General features: G+C 42.0%; 1 protein-coding gene across 3 annotated transcripts; it reads left to right on the plus strand.

The window, feature by feature from the left end:
* The first annotated feature begins 7,387 nt into the window (after window positions 1–7,387).
* ccnl1a (cyclin L1a) lies at window positions 7,388–16,578 on the plus strand. 3 transcript variants are annotated; one of them, XM_079271914.1, is made up of 10 exons: window positions 7,388–7,698; window positions 7,912–7,986; window positions 8,793–8,902; window positions 10,723–10,843; window positions 10,985–11,049; window positions 13,517–13,616; window positions 13,743–13,847; window positions 14,186–14,439; window positions 14,611–14,709; window positions 14,815–16,578. In XM_079271914.1, the coding sequence occupies exons 1-10, from the start codon at window positions 7,459–7,461 to the stop codon at window positions 15,284–15,286; spliced, it is 1,641 nt and encodes a 546-aa protein (XP_079128040.1). In that variant the 5' UTR covers window positions 7,388–7,458; the 3' UTR covers window positions 15,287–16,578. The 3 variants fall into 3 exon arrangements, with proteins under 3 accessions (XP_079128040.1, XP_079128041.1, XP_079128042.1); XM_079271915.1 differs by having other exon boundaries at window positions 14,611–14,682; XM_079271916.1 differs by lacking the exon at window positions 7,912–7,986.
* The last annotated feature ends 1,956 nt before the right edge of the window (window positions 16,579–18,534 follow it).

The raw sequence follows: 18,534 nt of genomic DNA on the forward strand, positions 1-18,534 counted from the left end.
CAGCGTCTCTTCAGTGAGAGGACAGTTCAGCAGTTCTCCATCCCAAATGTCTTTATCTTTCCATCTCTTTATCATTCTTTTGTACGCTTGTTGTTCCACCGGCCAATGTTTGATTCTTCCATTCATCCTGCTCTGATCCTGGACATCATTCTCCAAGTTGCACAGACAAGAGGTGTATTTCGCAGCCATGATGTCCCTCTCTGCAATAATCAATAGAAAGTCTGAAATCAGTATTCCCAAATGTCCACATGATGGAGCCAAAGCTCCTATCCACTGTTCCTGTTGCAGTTCTTGGAGTGGCCACAGAAAAGCCAAATTGCATGTCAAATGTTTTTCTTTTTTCTTCCCAGGTTGTGAAGTGCCAGCAGAGGGAGCCAAACCTCCTCTTATGCCTTCAATTGACATGTTTGCTCTCTGAATTCACACTGGCCCTCGTTCACAACCTTGCTTTCTCTGGTATGTGTGTGTGTGAAATGATGATCTATTTTATTATTAACACTTAGGGTGAAGAAGACGAAAACAGTAATGTTCTAAACATATTTCGAAGTCTCTGTGTGGATAGATAAGCAGAACACTCTGTTCCTGCGTTAAGATGGCAGTTTTCTGCCCTAATCTGATGGGTTTAGCAAGCGTTACTTTCAGGGTCACTGATCTTTATTCTGTTGTACGAAAGGATGACGGAGTGCTCCTCTCGGCGTTTTAAACCTTCATACAGTGACCTCACAACTCCGCAATATAGCTTTACAAGTATAACGCATATTATTTAACAGTGTATGAATATATTTTATTTATAACTCCCCCTTTTTACCCCTGCTAGGTGTGAAATGCTATGTTTTAATTACTCAAGCAATGGCTTGTAACTAAATATTTTATAAGGCCTCTAGTGTGCACCAAGCCCCCACCTTTTTAATTGTCTTCTCTCTGTCCTTGTAAGTAGACACAAAGCAAGGCCGCATCTGTGTTTTTATCAGGAGTAGTCAAACCCTCCCTAATATTCCCAGCGCCAGTCGTGACTAAATGAATCGAAGCTGTGTATCAGCTTTAAAACTTTTTTTTTTTCTGGTTGCATGAGTGACTGCTGTGTTTCCGCATTACACTTTGCTAACGATCCCTAGGGAACACAATTTTCCAATAAATTTAACTACGCCAGTAAAACTGACACTTATATTAACCCTCAGCTGTCTCTCAGCATATTCTAGTGATTTATGTGTGTGTGTGAGTGCAACGTCTGTGTCTAATGCGTGTTTTTTCTGCTCAACTGACCATCAACTTTGAAATCACACACGAACATGTTGCCACACATCTCAAAACCTCAGCATATGATGTGATAAGCACACGGACATCTGAAACAACTTGACTGTAGCTTTCAGCTCTCTCTCTCTCATATGTACGCTTCAAACATTCACTTTCATTCAAACAAAATTGCAACACACTGCCATTTTTGAAATGCGCAGAGATCACAAATACGGTAAAGGAATATCTTTAAACAAATAAACAAAAATTAAAACGTACAGCTCAGCATTAGCTCTCTGTAGGCAACTAATAAACACAGTTAAAACATGCTCTTGTGTCTCTGAAGGCAAAGCATAAACACAAGCTCAAAACGTACACTGCCATTCTCTGAAGTAAAATCATAAACACAAATTAAAACAGGCACTGCCATTTTCTGAAGTTAAATAAGTCACAAGCGCGCTGTCTTCAAAGGAGATGGACAGCTCTTTTTCTCAAACTAAGCAAACTGCTTCTCAGCAAACAAACACAGTACGGTCTAGAAGGAAATTAATATCTTTACAAATGCAGTGAAACAATGAACACACATTAGAACATACACGGCTGTCTCTTTAAATCAAATCATAAACACAAGCGCGGTCCGTTAAGGAGATGGACAGACACACTATTTTATATTCCAACAGCAATTTCTTTTTACTCAAACTCATCAAACAGACTGTGTACCGCTGACCACTTGACCACGATACAAATGAAAAACTGCTTTTTAGCAAACAATCAGTCAAAGTATAAAGGATTCTTTCCCTATCGTACACATATCAAAGAAAACAGCGCTATTTTAATGCATCACAGCGACCGCTGCGTATCATAAAACACAAGTACAATATCTGCTTTGGCTGGGCCGCGATCACGGACCTTCCGCGTGGAAGTCCGCGGTGCTACCAACCACACCACCAACACAATACATCAAACAACACAATTTTAATACACTTTTAAGTAACCTAGGACTCTGCGGGTCCTTTTCGCTTTAGGTACTTTATTACACAACGTCCATTATTAACGACACATCAATTAACGTAAATTTTGTGCTCTCGCCCAGAAACTCCGTCGAGGATTCTCTAAGCAGAGATATCATGGTTTTCCACTAAACGCCGCACACAAATCTAGATCCGGAGATTTGATGATCTCAATAAGGTAATTTTCTCTTGGTCCGCTATCAATGATACATCGGCTAACTTAAAACTTGTGCTCCCATGCAGAAACTTTATAAGAGTTACTCTAAGCAGAGTAAACTTGGTTTTTACACCACACGTAACACACTCGATGTCTTGATACGAATATTTCACGGTCAATTCTCTCAATACAATTTACCAATGACATCAATAACATATACATATATCCCCGTCATGTTATACAATTTCTTCGTAGCCCAAGACGTCCTATAATTACGTTAAAGATTACGCTTTATTTGTGGCAGGAATTTGAGCGCTTCATGCGAGGCGCGTGACCGCGACAGAAGAGGCGCGCGACCGCGTCTCACACTACTTCACTCTACGCTGCCACAAAAAACATCATTTTTCGCCTTTTATCTAACGTCTTCTGCTGGACTCATTCACACATATGTACAAAAACCCCAAATGCTGGGCTGAACAACCCTGCTGCTGTGTGATTACTCTTTACAATACTTTTATGACTACGCAATACTTACAGTTCGGACAGTCGGATCTAATTTAGTTCATGTCTATAATACAATATGCAGACTTCAGTTAAATAGGCGTCTGCTCACCTTGAGATGTGCCGGCACAATCAGACTGTCTCCCGAACTGCAAGCTCGCTCCGATGGCAATTATCGGTTCCCAGCCTCAGGGGGAGAGATGCGCCGTTATCTGGAATCACAAATAGAGAGGTCTGTTAACATTCCAACCTGAAGCTCTGTATCATATCTATCACGTCGGGGTCACCAAATTGTTGTGAAAAAAAAATGATGTTGTTGTCTTTCACACTTAGAGCAGGTTTAAGAATGAAACAGAAGCTCTCAGAGGCGTATATTTAAATCAAAAGCAATAGATTTATTTATCAACAGAGTCATTCAGCCCAGCTATCAAAAACAAGCTTGGGTGCTAATGCATGAACCTCGCAGAGATTCACCATGAGACACGCTTGAACACATCAGCGTGTAACTTAATATAGGGGGTCCACCCCTTGCTACACATTGGCCAAAGTCAAAGATGCAGGCGTGGCACGTTTGTACGTTATGACACCTGGTTGGAAGCCGTGAATGTCCATTCACCTTGGCCCCTCCCAATAGGCGTTGGTTTCCATCAGTGTGAGTGAGGAGTTCCATGCGAGAGGTCCTATGAAGGAGTGTGTATGAAGAAGCCGGGCTCAGCTGGGGCGGTGGCCCTCGCTTGAATCTCACTATCTATTGTGTCTTTCTTATCTTCTCTAAGGATGGCGTCCTGTTCCTTGTGTCGCAGTTAAATAAGTAACCTTTCACCTGCTTCTCTCTGGCCTTGCTGTGTTGTGAGCACTGTATAAGTGGTTAATAGAGCTGCATAAGCTAATGGTTATTTAAAACTACCAATATGCTAGTGATTAATTAAACTGTATATAAGTCAATTGCTACTTAAAGCTGCATATAAGCTAGCTGTTAATTAAACTGTATATAAGCTAGTTGCAAAGCTGCATATAAACTAGCTGCTGATTAAGCTGTATATAAGCTAATTGCTGATTAAAGCTGTATATAAGCTAATTGCTGATTAAAGCTGTATATAAGCTAATTTTCTCAACACAACCGCTCACATTCTCCCTGAACATGCTCTTCTGACCGTTGACATTTCCTTTCATCCCGGCTGAACTTCCTCCCACCGTGACCTGCGTGTCTGCTGTGTATTTTATTTGCGTATCTTATGCCAGTCAGTGGCATAAACGCACTCTCCCTGCTTCTACTCTCTACCCCACGATACACACTGTTCTGACAACACACACTTTGTCTCCAAGCCCCCCCCCCCCTCTCTCTCTCTGGCACCCACACACAAATATGTCGATTTGTCAATATTCTTTTCAACTCTTTGGCCTTATTTTATTCTTCAACCACTGTGACCCTGTTTCTAAAATGGACTTCCCTCTCAGCCTCTCTGCGCCTTCACTTTATTGATCTGGTTAGCTCTCTCTTTACCTTAACCTGGTGCCCTTCCTGGTTTGTGTGTGTGTTTGTGTGTGTGTGTGTAAATAGATACAACTCCTTGAAATACTTTCTACATCTTGATATTCATGTAACAGGCTCCAAACGTAAAGCACAATTACGTTGACATGAATGATCACCATTAAACATTTAAATGTAATCAGCCTGAACAAATGGCCACACACACACACACACACACACACAAACAGTCATATGTAAACACACCAGGATTGCACACACATTTGGAGTGTGATCTCCTCGCAGTAATTATCATAGCAAGGCAGGCATGCACACGTGTCCCTGGGGAATCTGTGCAAGTTGCTCATAAACACACACACGCACACTCCAGGGAGTGGCGTGTGTGTGTATAACTAAGCCCTTGTTCGTCACTGGGCGGCCCTGGATGCCTCTCTCCTGCGTCGTTTTTTGGTCGTTCCGGAATTCTGCTGTCCCGTGAGCCCTCCCACACCCTATAATTAGTGTCACCCGGGCAACCGGAGAAAGAATGCTCAGCATTCTTGTCGCTGTGGTAACTGCGTAAGTGCGGGGACCCGAGGTGCTGGTTTGTAGGTGTTGGTTAATGACGGGGACAATGAGACCTCAGTCTGCCACCTCATGTGGTGTATTAGGAAAACTCAGGTAGGTAAAATGTGTGTGTGTGGGGGGGGGGGGGGGGGGGGATATATCTGTCTGCCCCTTACATGCCACATAGAGCCTCAAGCAGGTTATGAAAGCAGACCCTTGTGCCATGTTTGCATGATTATGCTATTGCTTACAAAGGCTTTACACACACACACACACACACACACACATGCATATAATCTCAGGAAATAACCAACTCTGGTGGGATTAAACTGTTCATGGGACGCAGGGTAATAATTTGCTCACGGGCTACTGACCCCCCACCTCACATTTCATCCCCCTGTGAGTTGTGTGTGTACGGTACCTGTACTGTACACACTGCACACTACACACTAAACCTGAAAACCTCCCTATATTTGCCTGATGACCCAATTCAAAACCAGAGCTCTTGTTGCTGGAAAAACTACCCTGCCACAGGGTTGCTATGTGTCCGTTAGTTGTGTTGTAATTTGACTACAAACAACTGTATTTAGGAATACAGCATAATACAAACCAGTTCAATGGGTCACTCGATTAATCTGCGGCAGAAGTCATTGTTTTCACATAATATCAATTAATCCTAATTTTACAGATTTAAAACATTTTTTTGTGAAATATTAGCGTTCGATAGTTTTACCTCTAACACCCTGAGAGGGTGGAATTACTATGATGAGAGTTTGCAAGTGGACACTGTTTAGTTAAGGGGTCTCAAGCTATAACCTTGGAAACAACCAATAGAAATCGGTCTTAAAACGATACTTCTAACAAGAAAAGGTATCAAGATTAGGTAATAATGCAGGATCCGCCATAGTTGATATTTTACTTTTGTGGTGCAAATTCCCTCACAAATTTGTGGATAATCAAATTACAAAATACCAAATGATTTGCAGTGAAATTTGAATTTTGGCGCCTTGTGCAGGCCAATTGCTCTCTTTGCGAAAAACAACAACAACAGAGACAATACCAGCAAAAATAATGTTTGGGTTTATAGATACAACATTCACAGAAACAAACTACAGACACACACTGCAGCAGTATAGGCCCACAAGTCACTTGTTGGGCCTATACTGTTCCAAACATAGAGGCTGTACTGCAGCATCATGCTGTTGGTGGGGATTCTGTACAAGGTCAGTATATAAATCCAGAAAGATCATTGCTTCATGGGGCACCTGACTTTCAGAAACCTCAACTGGTGGGTCTCTAGCGCTCTCTGCTGTCTGGTTTTAGTTACTGCAGGGCTTCGGGCTACACCTTCCTGGAGGCTGAGCAGTGAGTGAACACAATGTTCCCTGTACAAACTGTTCACATGAGGCTGCGCCTTCTTTCACAGAACCAATGCCAAAGTCCTAAAATCAAGCTCGGAGTTTGTCTGAAACCATTATGTCCTGGTCAGCCTACCTGGGTTACTGCTTTAAACAGTTAAACAGAAAATCACAAAGCTGATATCACTGACTTCCTGTACACTTTGTGTAAAATACGACAGCGAGTTCATAATAAAATCTAAGTATCTGCTGTGACTCATATTTCTCCTAAATGGCGGATGGATATGTTCCATGGGTGAGAAGTCAGGACTTTCCCGTAATGTACGTCACTGTAACCGTGAGTGGCGAGTCGTTTCCTTCTGTTGCCTTCGCGTGATGTTGGAAATGACATACTTACCGACTACACTGATGAAATTATCGAATGAGATGCCTTTATTTCTAATGCAAAGTGATATGTAAGGAGCTAAATACATGGGTGTATCGTTTTAATTCATTGTAAAAATGAGCCTCCATATAATAACTTGAAAATAAATCGGTTAAATACATGTTACTGTTTAAAACAACTTATCTGGTGTTTTCTTTCTGGAGGCCTGATTAGAGAGTCTGTAGTGTCAATTAAGATAGTGAAACAGTTTTGACCAACAACTATTAACTGTTTTAGGATTCATTTGTCATTATTTGGCATCTAAAATACTCCTGATTTTGGAAAATTGAGCTCACATGGAGCTCGTGAAGGAAGCATGAGATATAATCATTTGTAATGGAAAACCATGGAAACCATTTGTATCTCAGATCAGCGGATCTGTTTGTTGACTATTTGTATAATGCGTGATTAACTTTGTTTAGACTGTCGGGAGTGTGCAGTTGCAATCTCCAAACAGGTGAGAGAAAAATAACCGGTAAATGACTGACTAATTGATTAACGGTGACAGATTAAATGCATGTTACACTCCAGTGAACGTTCGTGAGCGAAAGGTCATGTCGTTTTTGTCCAACGCTTGAGTATCGAGGAACTATTTTATCGGCGCGGATGTGCACAAACGTTTGCGTCCAGACAACCCGGTTACGTCACGTGCTTTGTCAGTCACCCTGCTCCGCCGTCGTTCCGTCGAGGCTGGACGAGCTGTTTGCTGAAAACCGAAAAATCGCTTTTTCTGGGTGAAAATGGCCGCAGGTCCTCTCTCTGTCTCGTCTAACGCGTCCACAAACAACGATGGCATCCTCATCGGTGACAAAGTTTACTCGGAAGTGTACCTTACGATCGACAACTCGCTCATACCGGAGGAAAGGCTCTCTCCCACGCCGTCGATGGTCGACGGCCTCGACTTGAACACAGAGACCGACCTTCGCATCCTCGGGTGTGAACTGATCCAGTCGGCGGGCATTCTCCTCCGATTACCGCAGGTAAACCTCCTTGAATAGACTGCTTCATATTATATATGTCGGTGTGTGTTTTATTCACATTGAGGAAATGTTAGTATATTTCATGGCCTGGTGTTAGCTGTTTGCTAACGTTATATTTTGTAACGTTGGCGTGGTGTAGTCAAAATGGCGGCGGTCCATTGTGTAAGGTTAGGCCTCCTTATACAAGGTCTAACGTTATATCTTTCTCGACAGGTGGCAATGGCAACGGGGCAAGTGCTCTTTCATCGGTTTTTCTACTCCAAGTCCTTCGTCAAGCACAGTTTTGAGGTAAGTCAGTTTAAGCCTCTGGCTTACTGTCAGGCCGCTGGTTATACTAATGTTAGCATAGCTTAATGTTAGCATGGCTTATATCGTTGTGGTTACGTTTCATGGCGGCCATGTTGTCGATACGTTGTACCAGCGTTTATGAACTGCTGTAAGACGAAGAGGGGACATAATTCAAATCAAGAGGAAACTAATCAAACACTCGCAGTACAATAATAACACCGAATCTAATCATTCATTTTCTATGGCGGAAGAACTTAAATAATATAAAAGTATTGCAAACGTTGTACATGTAAGTCTATCTTCGAGTCTTAAAACCTTTTTTTTCTAGATTAAATTGGTCGTTTGTTGGCTGGTCAATGTAACATTATACATCTTCTCATTCTACCAGTAATATCGGCAACTTTACTCAATATTAAACTCAATATTTAAAACTATAGTGATACCACAATTAGTATTACTACAAGTATTTGATTTGTCTGTCTGAGAAGTGCTGCCCAATATGGTAAATGCTCAATCACACTGTTCATTGTGATGTGCAAAAACAAAATTATATACACATTTGTAATTTCTTTAAGGGTGTTCTATTCTCAGATAACTCCTCCCACGTGACTTAAATCTTCCAGAGATATTAAAATAGCAGCTACCATAGTATAAATATGCACATAGGAACATTTCTTGATTGTTGGTACATTTATGTCTCCTTATTGGTATATTTGAATGTGTTTGTACTCTATTATCTCTGGATGCATGCCATAGGTTATTATACTCTGTCTTCCAATAGTTTGTTTCAATCATCTTCTTTCCAGATTGTTGCGATGGCTTGTATCAACTTGGCCTCCAAGATTGAGGAAGCACCGCGACGAATACGAGACGTCATAAATGTTTTTCACCATCTGAGACAGATCCGAGGCAAAAAGTAAGTATCGCCAATGAACCCAGTCTTATTTGTGAAATAAAAAAAACTATTTTAATGTTGTATTGTATGTTGGTTTTTTTTGCTGTGAAAGTGCTCTTCCGTATATCCTTGTACTCTAAACCATTTTAAAACTTTTCAGTTTCCGCTTCACTGGTAGTTTCTGAAGTGTAATTGTCTACCTTATAACATCTGAGTTTGACGTTACACTGAAATTGATATTGTGACAAACTCTTTTAATAATTGCCGAGCATTTTAAGACGAGGCACCGCTGCTCTATTAGCGCGTGTGCCTTTTGTCTTCCTAGAAATCTGTTCATGTCTATTCTATAGACCGTGGCATTAACTTGGCTTCTTTTTTCCCTTGCAACCAACTAACAGCGACCAGCTACATTTACCAAAGCCTGGGTGATGTGGAATGGTACGTAAGACGAAGCAGTCGGCATGACAACCATGATGCAAGGGGGTCTCTCCTCCCCCCCAGGGCCACCCCACCCCCTCCTGTGGGAGACGCCCGTGGTCTGAACCCCCGTGGGGCACTGGGATCGGGGATGACAGGTTGGCCGAAGGTCCTTGGCCCCCCGGGGCGCCTTGAGGACTCCTGTGGTTCAATCTTAAGCTTTTGGGTATCTGTCCGTCACTCTGCGGACCGCTTGGGTAACGTAGTCTCCTTCACTGACTGCTCTTCACCGTGCATCTTGTTTGTGCTTTAAGAGTAAAAGAAAACCCATTCACCAACTGTCTGCCAACCCATGGCTTTTATAGAAATATCACCTTGTTGACATTGGAGTCATTAATTGGATACTTAGTAGTCCATGCGGCTTATGTTTTAGTTTAGGGTCAGTGTATGCACTGTAGCTTTAAGAGATTGGTATTAAATTAAAGGGAGTATGAACCGGTTAAGTGTAAATTACGTGTAACTGTAACCGCGGTGCACTTAAAGCAAGTTGATTTAGATGTAGATTTGGACTGTTGGTTGTGTTAAATAATGGACATCACACAGATGTGTTTACCATGCATGTGGCTTTTAGCATGACAGTATTCACATTCAATTTGTTATTTGAGACATCAGAATACTAGATTTTGATTTTATCAGATGCTAAATTATTCTTAGTGTTTAAAGTTCTATTTATTCTGGTAATGTAATATATGCCGCATATCATACATAGTACATGATTTATAATAGGGAGGCCGACACACTGCCTGTTTACAGATTTATAGATCAGAATGCATCTAATCTTAAGGTTAATGCAGTTATTTTAATGAATGCTGAAAATCAGTTTGTATTAGTAGCATTTCAAATGATCTTTGTTCAACCAGCAGATGTGTTGTAGGTTTCTACAGTGTTCTGTTTGCAGTGACGGTGTTTGGTCTGGATATGCTGCTGTACTATGAATAAAAGTCAAGTGGTGTTGGTTACATAACAGATTATTAACTTAACTGGCATATACAGTATGTAAGAATAGTTGAGAATGTAGTTTTGGGTTTTTATTCTAGTCCATGTTTTGAAGATTGTAAAATCTTCTCACGTTGCGGTCGTGATTTGGGCGATGGTCTGAGTTGATATTTCTGTAAAAGCTGTGACACCTGGTGAATGAGGTAGAGGGTCGTCTGTAAAATCCCATAACGCTTTCACGTGAACCACAGGAGTCCTCAACCCCCAGCAAACTGTCAGGCATGCAAACAGTTAAACCTGTTGCTTTTAGTTGGTTGAAACGGGAACAAAAAAGAAAAGAGTGCAAGAAATCAAAAGGGCACTTTCTTTATTTATTTTTATTTCCAAAGGGGGAAACATTATTTTATTTTGATTCCTTTATGAACCAGGACTCCAAGTTCATTGATACTTGATCAGAACTACATAAATACCAAAAACCAAGTCATCAAAGCAGAACGGCGGATCCTGAAGGAGCTCGGCTTCTGTGTGCATGTCAAGCATCCTCACAAGGTGAGTTCACCTATTTAAGTTCTGCTGCGCAGTGTACTTCAGCTATTGCAACCACACAAGAAGCAGCTTTTACAGAATATTATGAAGCATCTGGAGGTGTTTCTCTGTTTTTAATGTGCCGTATTTTTTTTATGATTTCAGATCATCGTCATGTACCTTCAAGTCCTCGAATGTGAGAAGAACCAGACGCTGGTCCAGACGGCCTGGTAAGTTCCTCCCTAGTTCTCCAATGTCCATCTCCCACAGCAGCAACCTGTGTCATGTCTGCAAGAAGTGCCACCAGACCTGGGCTAAATATTACGTTGAACGAGTTTCAAATGGTTGAACTGCTTGAAGAGCACTTGATTTATCTGCTAGGATCTCGGAACAAACCCATATGTGGAAACGACACCACCTGTCGGATAAGTGACGTTCAAGTGCCCCCATGTGTTCTTAAGCACAAATTTAGAAAATTATTCAACCACCATTTCGCCCAGGTTTGACTGCGACGTTCCCTCACTCCATTTTAACCCTTCCACCTCTTTATTTTTTGTTTCTGATGGAGCAATTTTTTAAAATTGCAAACCTGTTGCGTGTCTCACTCTCTTGTCTGCCCTTACATGGCTTTGCTGTAAAGTCTGTTTGATTTGCGCTGCCCGTGGAACTTGGTTTAACTTTGTCCTTTCTCTCTACTCTTTGATTAAAGGGTAGTCCATGCTGGTAAGTCACATAAAGAACCTCTGAACTCTGCCTCCTCCAACCACATGACCTAAGGAAGCTCCCCCCATTGGCTGGCTGCCCCTCTCCAGACAGCCAATCCCAATGCCGAGATTCACTGAAGGGGGCGGGCGGGCCTTTCCCAACAGCCAACATCATCTTGTTTTCTCTTGGGTGTCCAAAAGGATTTGTATTTTTTTGGTCTTGCTACAAAGGTTTTAACTGTAATACCCAGTTTTGCTAAGTAGCTACATATACATTTATATTCTGACTTTTTTTTCTAGTTTACTTGCATCTAGCAATGAAGTAAACTTAGACACAACAGAATAACTTATTTTATTTTTTTTGACCAGTTTACCTGCCTATTTTTTTAAATTATTTACAGTAGTGTACTGTGTCCTGTCCCCAACTTACTTGGTGTCCAGACATGTGTCTGTCTTACAGGCTGATCCAGTTCTCAGGTTTTTCCTCCACGGACCTGTCTCACCCACGCAGCAGTCAGAATCCAGCGGCCGTGTGTTATCTATGGTAGGGTTAGCAGAGCGGGACATGCCAAAGTGCAGGTCGTTCGATGAAGGCTGGCTAGACTGGAAGTAATCCCGGTGTGGCAATGTCGTTATGAGATACTTGTGGCATGCTTCCAGCAGAGCAGCTCATGTTATTTGAGTGGAACTTGACACACAGTATTTGGAGACCTTTCACTGCTTTGTGGGTTAGTTGTATTTTTTGTTGTTGCTGGTTGTAGTTCCTCTTCATAATCTGAATGGGATCAGTGCTAGTTTACCGGGGTTAAACCATCATCTTTCTGTTATCACACTTTTTTTGTCTTTAGGGCTTCTATGTTTCTTAAGGACATGGATGCTCACACCACCCTGTACTCCCCTGATTCACATCCTGGCCATTTTGTCTTTCCTTTTTTTCCTAACTCTTCATGGCGAATCTAATTTATCCATTGTTCTAGACAACCCACTGACACATAATCTGTTTATCACAGAGATTTCACTTAACCTAAGTAGTGAGGCCTATGTTGCCACCTAATGTCTTTTTAGATGAGTTAAAGTGAAAGGGGTTGGTCTTCCGGGGGTTCGTTTTATCTCGTGGCTGGAAAGCATTCATCTTCATTTAAAAGTGGTTACTGTTTTGCAGTTAAGCCTTCCACTCAATGTGAGCATCACAAGCAGGTTGTCAGAATATTCGACCAGTGCTGCATCATTTGATGACATCAACATGCCTCTGACTCCCCGACGCTAGCTGTCGTGCATGTCACCATACATGCTGTGCCTCCCTATTCTCTCAGATGTAACCGTTTGAAAGCAACTGCATTCTCCATGAATGTATTGAATCCGTGTCTGCATGCCCCCTCCCCCCTCTACACACGGCATGTGTCATAATCTCAATCATCAGTCTTAATCTAGCTACTCAAAGGTCAGTGTGGTAAACTGGTGTTGGCAGGTCTTCAGTAGATTTTTTTCCCATTTGTGTCTTCATGCTTTACCTGTGACATACAGCACTCCCATGGATGCCCCAGAGAGAAATGGACAAAGTTAAATGTTGACAGCTCCAAGTGCATATCGCTCCTCAGTACTGTGTAACTTAAACTGTATAACCGTGGTCTTTATCGCTATCAGGGCTTATGATTGATTTGATGCTGTTAGGGCCTCTGTTGGTCGAATCCTTAGTCAGTGAGCCGTTAGTGTTGGTGCTCGTTCAACAGTCACCCACCGAAATGTGTGGGTGGTGAAGAGGTTGTTTCTTAGTCTTAAGATTGAGCTAAGTTTTAAAAAGGAACGAAAAATCTAAATCTTTATCAGAAAGTTAAAAACATAAAGCCCTGATAAATCAGCCGATCACTGACCGACTAAGGACCTGCGGCTACAGCTGTGACACGTCTTAAAGTGTGGCGGTATGGGTAAGAGGTGGCTTTGTGTAGAGAAGATGCTATGTTTTTGTTTCTATGTGTTGTTTTTGTCTTCATAGGAACTACATGAATGATACCCTGAGGACAAACGTGTTTGTGAGATTCCAAGCCGAGACCATCGCCTGTGCCTGCATATTCCTCGCTGCTCGAGCCCTGCAGGTAGTTTTCACATGGCCACAAATGCTTTCACTGTTTTTGGACTACATGTTGTCTACTCAAATCCTCTCTAGCTCTACAGTATTGTACCTTTGTCATAATAATACCTTCGGTGCATGTGTCTGCCAGATCCCTCTGCCGTCCAGACCTAACTGGTACCTTCTGTTTGGAGCCAGTGAGGAGGAAGTTAAAGAGGTCTGCATCACCACCCTCAAGCTCTACACCAGGAAGAAGGTAGGCCTCTTTAGAGAGCCCAGTACTAGTATGACCATGTGTCATATGAATAATGCATTAGTTAATAGATAGTTGTGGAAATATCTGCATTTGAATATTTCAGCATGCTTCATTTCATCCCCAAGTTTTGCACAGATGACATTTTAAGCGTGGATGAAATAAGTATGAACCTGACTGTCCATCATTGGTCGTAGACTGAAAAGACGGTCTAGATTTGGGATTAAAAGCTTACTTCATTTGGTGCGTTGAGTTCAGAAACGTTAGTCACCGACACTTATAATATGGTGTTATTTGCTCACAGTAGTCTGTGTAAACTGAAGGCGTGATTTCTTCCCCAGCCGAACTACGACCAGATGGAGAAGGAGGTGGACCGGAGGAAAATGTTCTTGACGGAGGCCAAGCTGAAAGCTAAAGGCCTGAACCCCGACGGTACCCCTGCACTGTCCACGCTGGGGGGATTCTCTCCAGCTTCCAAGCCCTGCTCCCCAAATGTGGCAAAGGTGGAGGAGAAGTCTCCAAACCCCCAGACCCTCAAACCCGTTAAGAAGGAGCCAGAGAGCCGGACTCAGGTCAACAAGAGTCCGCACAATGGGTATGGAAATAAACACATGTTTTAGCAACAGCCATCCTCACTTTCCTTAAATGCTTTCCTTTTGCCTTCATTAAGTTACTCAGAGTACAAGATGGCTGTCATGCCACTTATCTAACAGTGTTTGTCTTTCTATTTTCATTAGTTCCTAATATATATGGGGCTTTTTTTCAGCTTAAGGAAAGACATGAAGATTGGGAGGAACAGCAGGAGCAGAAGTCGATCTCGTTCAAGAACACGATCCAGGTCTAGATCCCGCTCACCTCGCAGACAGTAAGATCACTGGTTTATGTCAAAATGTTCTAGTTAAACATAACTTTTATTTATGTTTAACTAGCTGAATGTATTGCTCATCCTCTTTTGCTTCTCTTTCCACAGTTACAACAGCAGACGCAGTCGCTCAGGGACGTACAGTTCTCGCTCACGCTCTCGCTCTCACAGTCGCAGTCCATCACCTCGCCGCCATCCGCCCTCCCCCCTCCTCCCCCACCTCAAGTCCAAGTCCAGCCACCACGGCAACAATAGCGACTCCAAGCCCAGCAGCCGTCACAGCAACAGTGGAGGCGGAGGAACCGTTCACAAGAGGAAGCGCTCGCGCTCTCGCACACGATCCCGCACCCCGGTCAAAGTAGACCGGGAACGGGACCGGGAGAGGGAACGGGAGAGAGACAGAGACCGCGGCTCCTTTGACCTCTCCACAAAGAAACACAAACACGAGCGAGGAGGTGGCCATCGGGGAGACCGGAGGGAGAGGTCTCGGTCCTACGACCGGGAGCGGGAGCGTGGCCACAAGAGCAAACACCACAGCAGTGGTGGTGGGCACTCAGGACATGGCCGTCACCGCCGCTGAGACAACACACACACACGCCCAGGATCTCTGGGACTGATGGTCACTGAAGCATTTTCAGTATACGCAAAACTAAAACGGATTTTGCCGTGTTCTCTGAATGCAGTGTGCTAAATCAGTGTAACTGCCAGTCTTTTCATTTAACGAAGTCACATCTTGCAAGTTCTTCTGAAGGTTGAATCGTTGCACTTAAACTATTATGGAAGTCAAATATCTGTCGGATGACTTTGCCGACATGTCATCAGACTGCAGCTCTGCCATGGGTGAGAGAACATGTTTGGATTCATTTTGGGTATATTACCAGCCTAATGCAACATAGTTGGGTTTCTGGGTTTCTCATATGCATCTGGAAAATGACCATTTAAACGACTCGACTTACAGGAATGTTGATTCTCCTCAACCTTTTAATTTTGTTGGCCAAAGTCAAATAAGTAAATATTTAGTTTTTTTTTTTAATTGAATTTTGCCTTGTGGCAATTATGGAAACGTTGAAATTACCTAAATCCTACACATACCTTCTGCATGTACAAATGTCTTTGTTATCGAACATTCATTACTTTGACTCGTCTACACAACAGCACACTTGTAGCTGATATTTGGCAGAGGTGGTTGATGTTGTGTCTCTATGGATTGGAAGTGTGCGTCTTTGGAACCCAGGCTGCAGCAGTATCTACCAGCATTCAGTGGACTATTTGTAGGTTTACTAACCTTTTGTTTCACCCAGGTCAGACATAATCAGTGGTTGAGGGAAGGCGCCAACGCAGTGCGACATCGGTCCCAGACCGGTTGTCCTGCCCTCTCCCAACTATGCGTTTATCTTCATTTCTCCCATGATACCGCCACCCCGCACACCACCACCATCTCTCTAGCCTACCCTTATGTTCTTAGTTTTACATGTGAAGTTATGGACTTTAAAACTTATTTACAGTGTAAAGATGGATGGACATCTGCTGACAAAATGTGAACGCTTTGATTTATAAAAGCGAAACGCTCAGTGGAACCATTGAATGAACAAATGTAAAATAAAAGCGATCATTCAGGAAGATCAGTATGTTTGCACATTAAGGGACAGGTGGGCGAGTAGTATTGTTTCCATCTTCTTTTTTGACATGTTGCTAAAGCTGTGTTTTGTACAGTTTCAATTATAGATCCACGTTTTCCTTTTCTTTTTTTACAGCAGGGGTTGCAGACTTGATTTGAAAAAGTTTTGGGTTGTCAATTTGTTACACTGGTTTTTAGTCTGCACGTGTTCATTACCAATTTTTATTCAATAATAAATGAGTTATGCCACTGAACTCTCTGGTCTCCGTTGATTTGAACTGTTGTAACTAAATAGAACAGCACAACACATTTGATGTATGAAGAGGAGAAAACACATTGGTTTTGTATCGAATGCATTTGTCTCAAATATCACCAAATGCCCGACTAGCTCATCTCAAACCTGTCATAAGTAGAGGAAAAGTTTAGTCCATATGATGCGGGCATGACATGATTTGTGTACCCTAAACGTGAAGCCGATTATTGCAGGGGGTAAATCCTTAGTGTGTTGTGACAGCCAGAGGGTGCTGTCGGCCTTACTAATACAAGTGCTCATGTCTCTGAGCAGTCACGTTAAATTTCGAGTTTGCTCTTAAGACTAGTCATATTCACCAGGCGATGGTTTATGGAACAAACTCACATCGGTTTTGTCATTGTCTGCATCTCTTTTGTTCCTCACGGAGTGGTCAAAGTTCCCAATCTTCCATTAAGTACTTTATCATGTTGCTGTTGCACAATAATTAAACCTGCCAGAAAGCCCAATGACCAGACACACACATGTAAAATGACAGAGCAGTCTGATGCTTGCTTTGCAGATTTTGCTACAGGAAGCCAGTCCACACTGCCAAAGCATTGGGGAGCACTGTCATCTATGATGTGCATTAAATCACCTTCACATACAGGTCACACACACGCCAACCATAATATCCACCCTTGGCCTTACAAATCTGTAAATCCTTCCCGAGCTCTTCATATAACATTTTCTATGGCAGAATATTCTGACATACTATACTGTGACATTTTTTTAACATACTAGAATATATTCTTATCTTAATTACAATTTCATACATATGGATTGACTATGTTGTAACTTTAATATGTTCATTCTGCAACATATTGCCCAGTTGCTCTCCCGGAGTTTTCTTGGGGGGAATTTTACCTTAATCCGATGTGAGGGTCTAAGGAAAGACAATGTCGTATGGATTGTACGCTGAGTTTCTTCCTGACACTTTATATCATACTATACTAGGACATTTTTCAAGATGCTGTAGGCTACTATGACTTACATGACCCACAACGATCACAGCAGACTGATCGAACGAGAGGGATCCAGTCATAAGGGTTTGGATTTTTGGATCTTCTTGTGAAGCTGCGGAAAAAGCATTTAAATTCTTCAATTATGTTTTTTGAATATATATATCATTTTTATTTCAAGTGACAAAAACCAAACCCAGGAGTGGAAAGACACAAAGCGAGAGGAAGAGAAACTTAAGATACTTCACTAGAAAATATTTATTATACAATTGTGTCAGGGAAAGAGAAGGCAGTGTGAGACATGCAAAAGGTGCAACAAGCAAATATACAATCCATAACAATATCAGATAACTGTCAATAAAATACAGCATGCATTTGTTTGCAGTATTAATTCATAGTAATATAAACACAATGCAGGAGGAAGGGGAAGACAGAAGCCACATTCATTGTTTCACTAGCCTTTCTAGACATCATTGAAGTGTTACAACAGTGCTTGTACAAAATAAAGACCTTAAATGAAAAATCTAATATAAAAATCAAACGCAATTTAACACTAAAGTAAAAAGCCTTTCCTACGATTCTTTACACAAGGCTCAAAAATGTTTTTATACATTCAGAAAATGTAACGCGTTCATCTTCACATATACAGTTTGTGATTGTTGATATCTACAGTCTTGTTTCCGTTCTCTCAACTGCAAATGGAAACTCTTTGTGCCTTAAAGTGGTGAAAATAACAGCTCACTTCTCTCAAGTGTGAGACAGACTGAGAGATGCTAGAGTATCTATTCGCAGTTAATTTACACAGCTGCCTACAAATGAAGCTCTACCATAAGTCAGGAAGACTATACTCTTGTATGCTTTAGTCTTGTAGTTTATTTCTCATACATCTGCCATTCACTTGTCTCGCGTGCTCACTCATAATTCCCTTGCCGTCATTGTTCCGGGCTGTCAATCATGAT

The sequence above is a fragment of the Melanostigma gelatinosum genome (assembly GCF_949748355.1).
Source record: "Melanostigma gelatinosum genome assembly, chromosome: 7".
Taxonomy (NCBI): Eukaryota; Metazoa; Chordata; class Actinopteri; order Perciformes; family Zoarcidae; genus Melanostigma; species Melanostigma gelatinosum.

Excerpts from the sequence above, each read along its gene's own strand:
- ccnl1a (XM_079271914.1), top strand. The coding sequence starts at position 7,459 with ATGGCCGCAGGTCCTCTCTCTGTCTCGTCTAACGCGTCCACAAACAAC. Across the intron at positions 11,050-13,516 it reads ACGCTGGTCCAGACGGCCTG|GAACTACATGAATGATACCC; the intron begins GTAAGTTCCTCC and ends TTGTCTTCATAG. Across the intron at positions 13,617-13,742 it reads TCGCTGCTCGAGCCCTGCAG|ATCCCTCTGCCGTCCAGACC; the intron begins GTAGTTTTCACA and ends TGTGTCTGCCAG.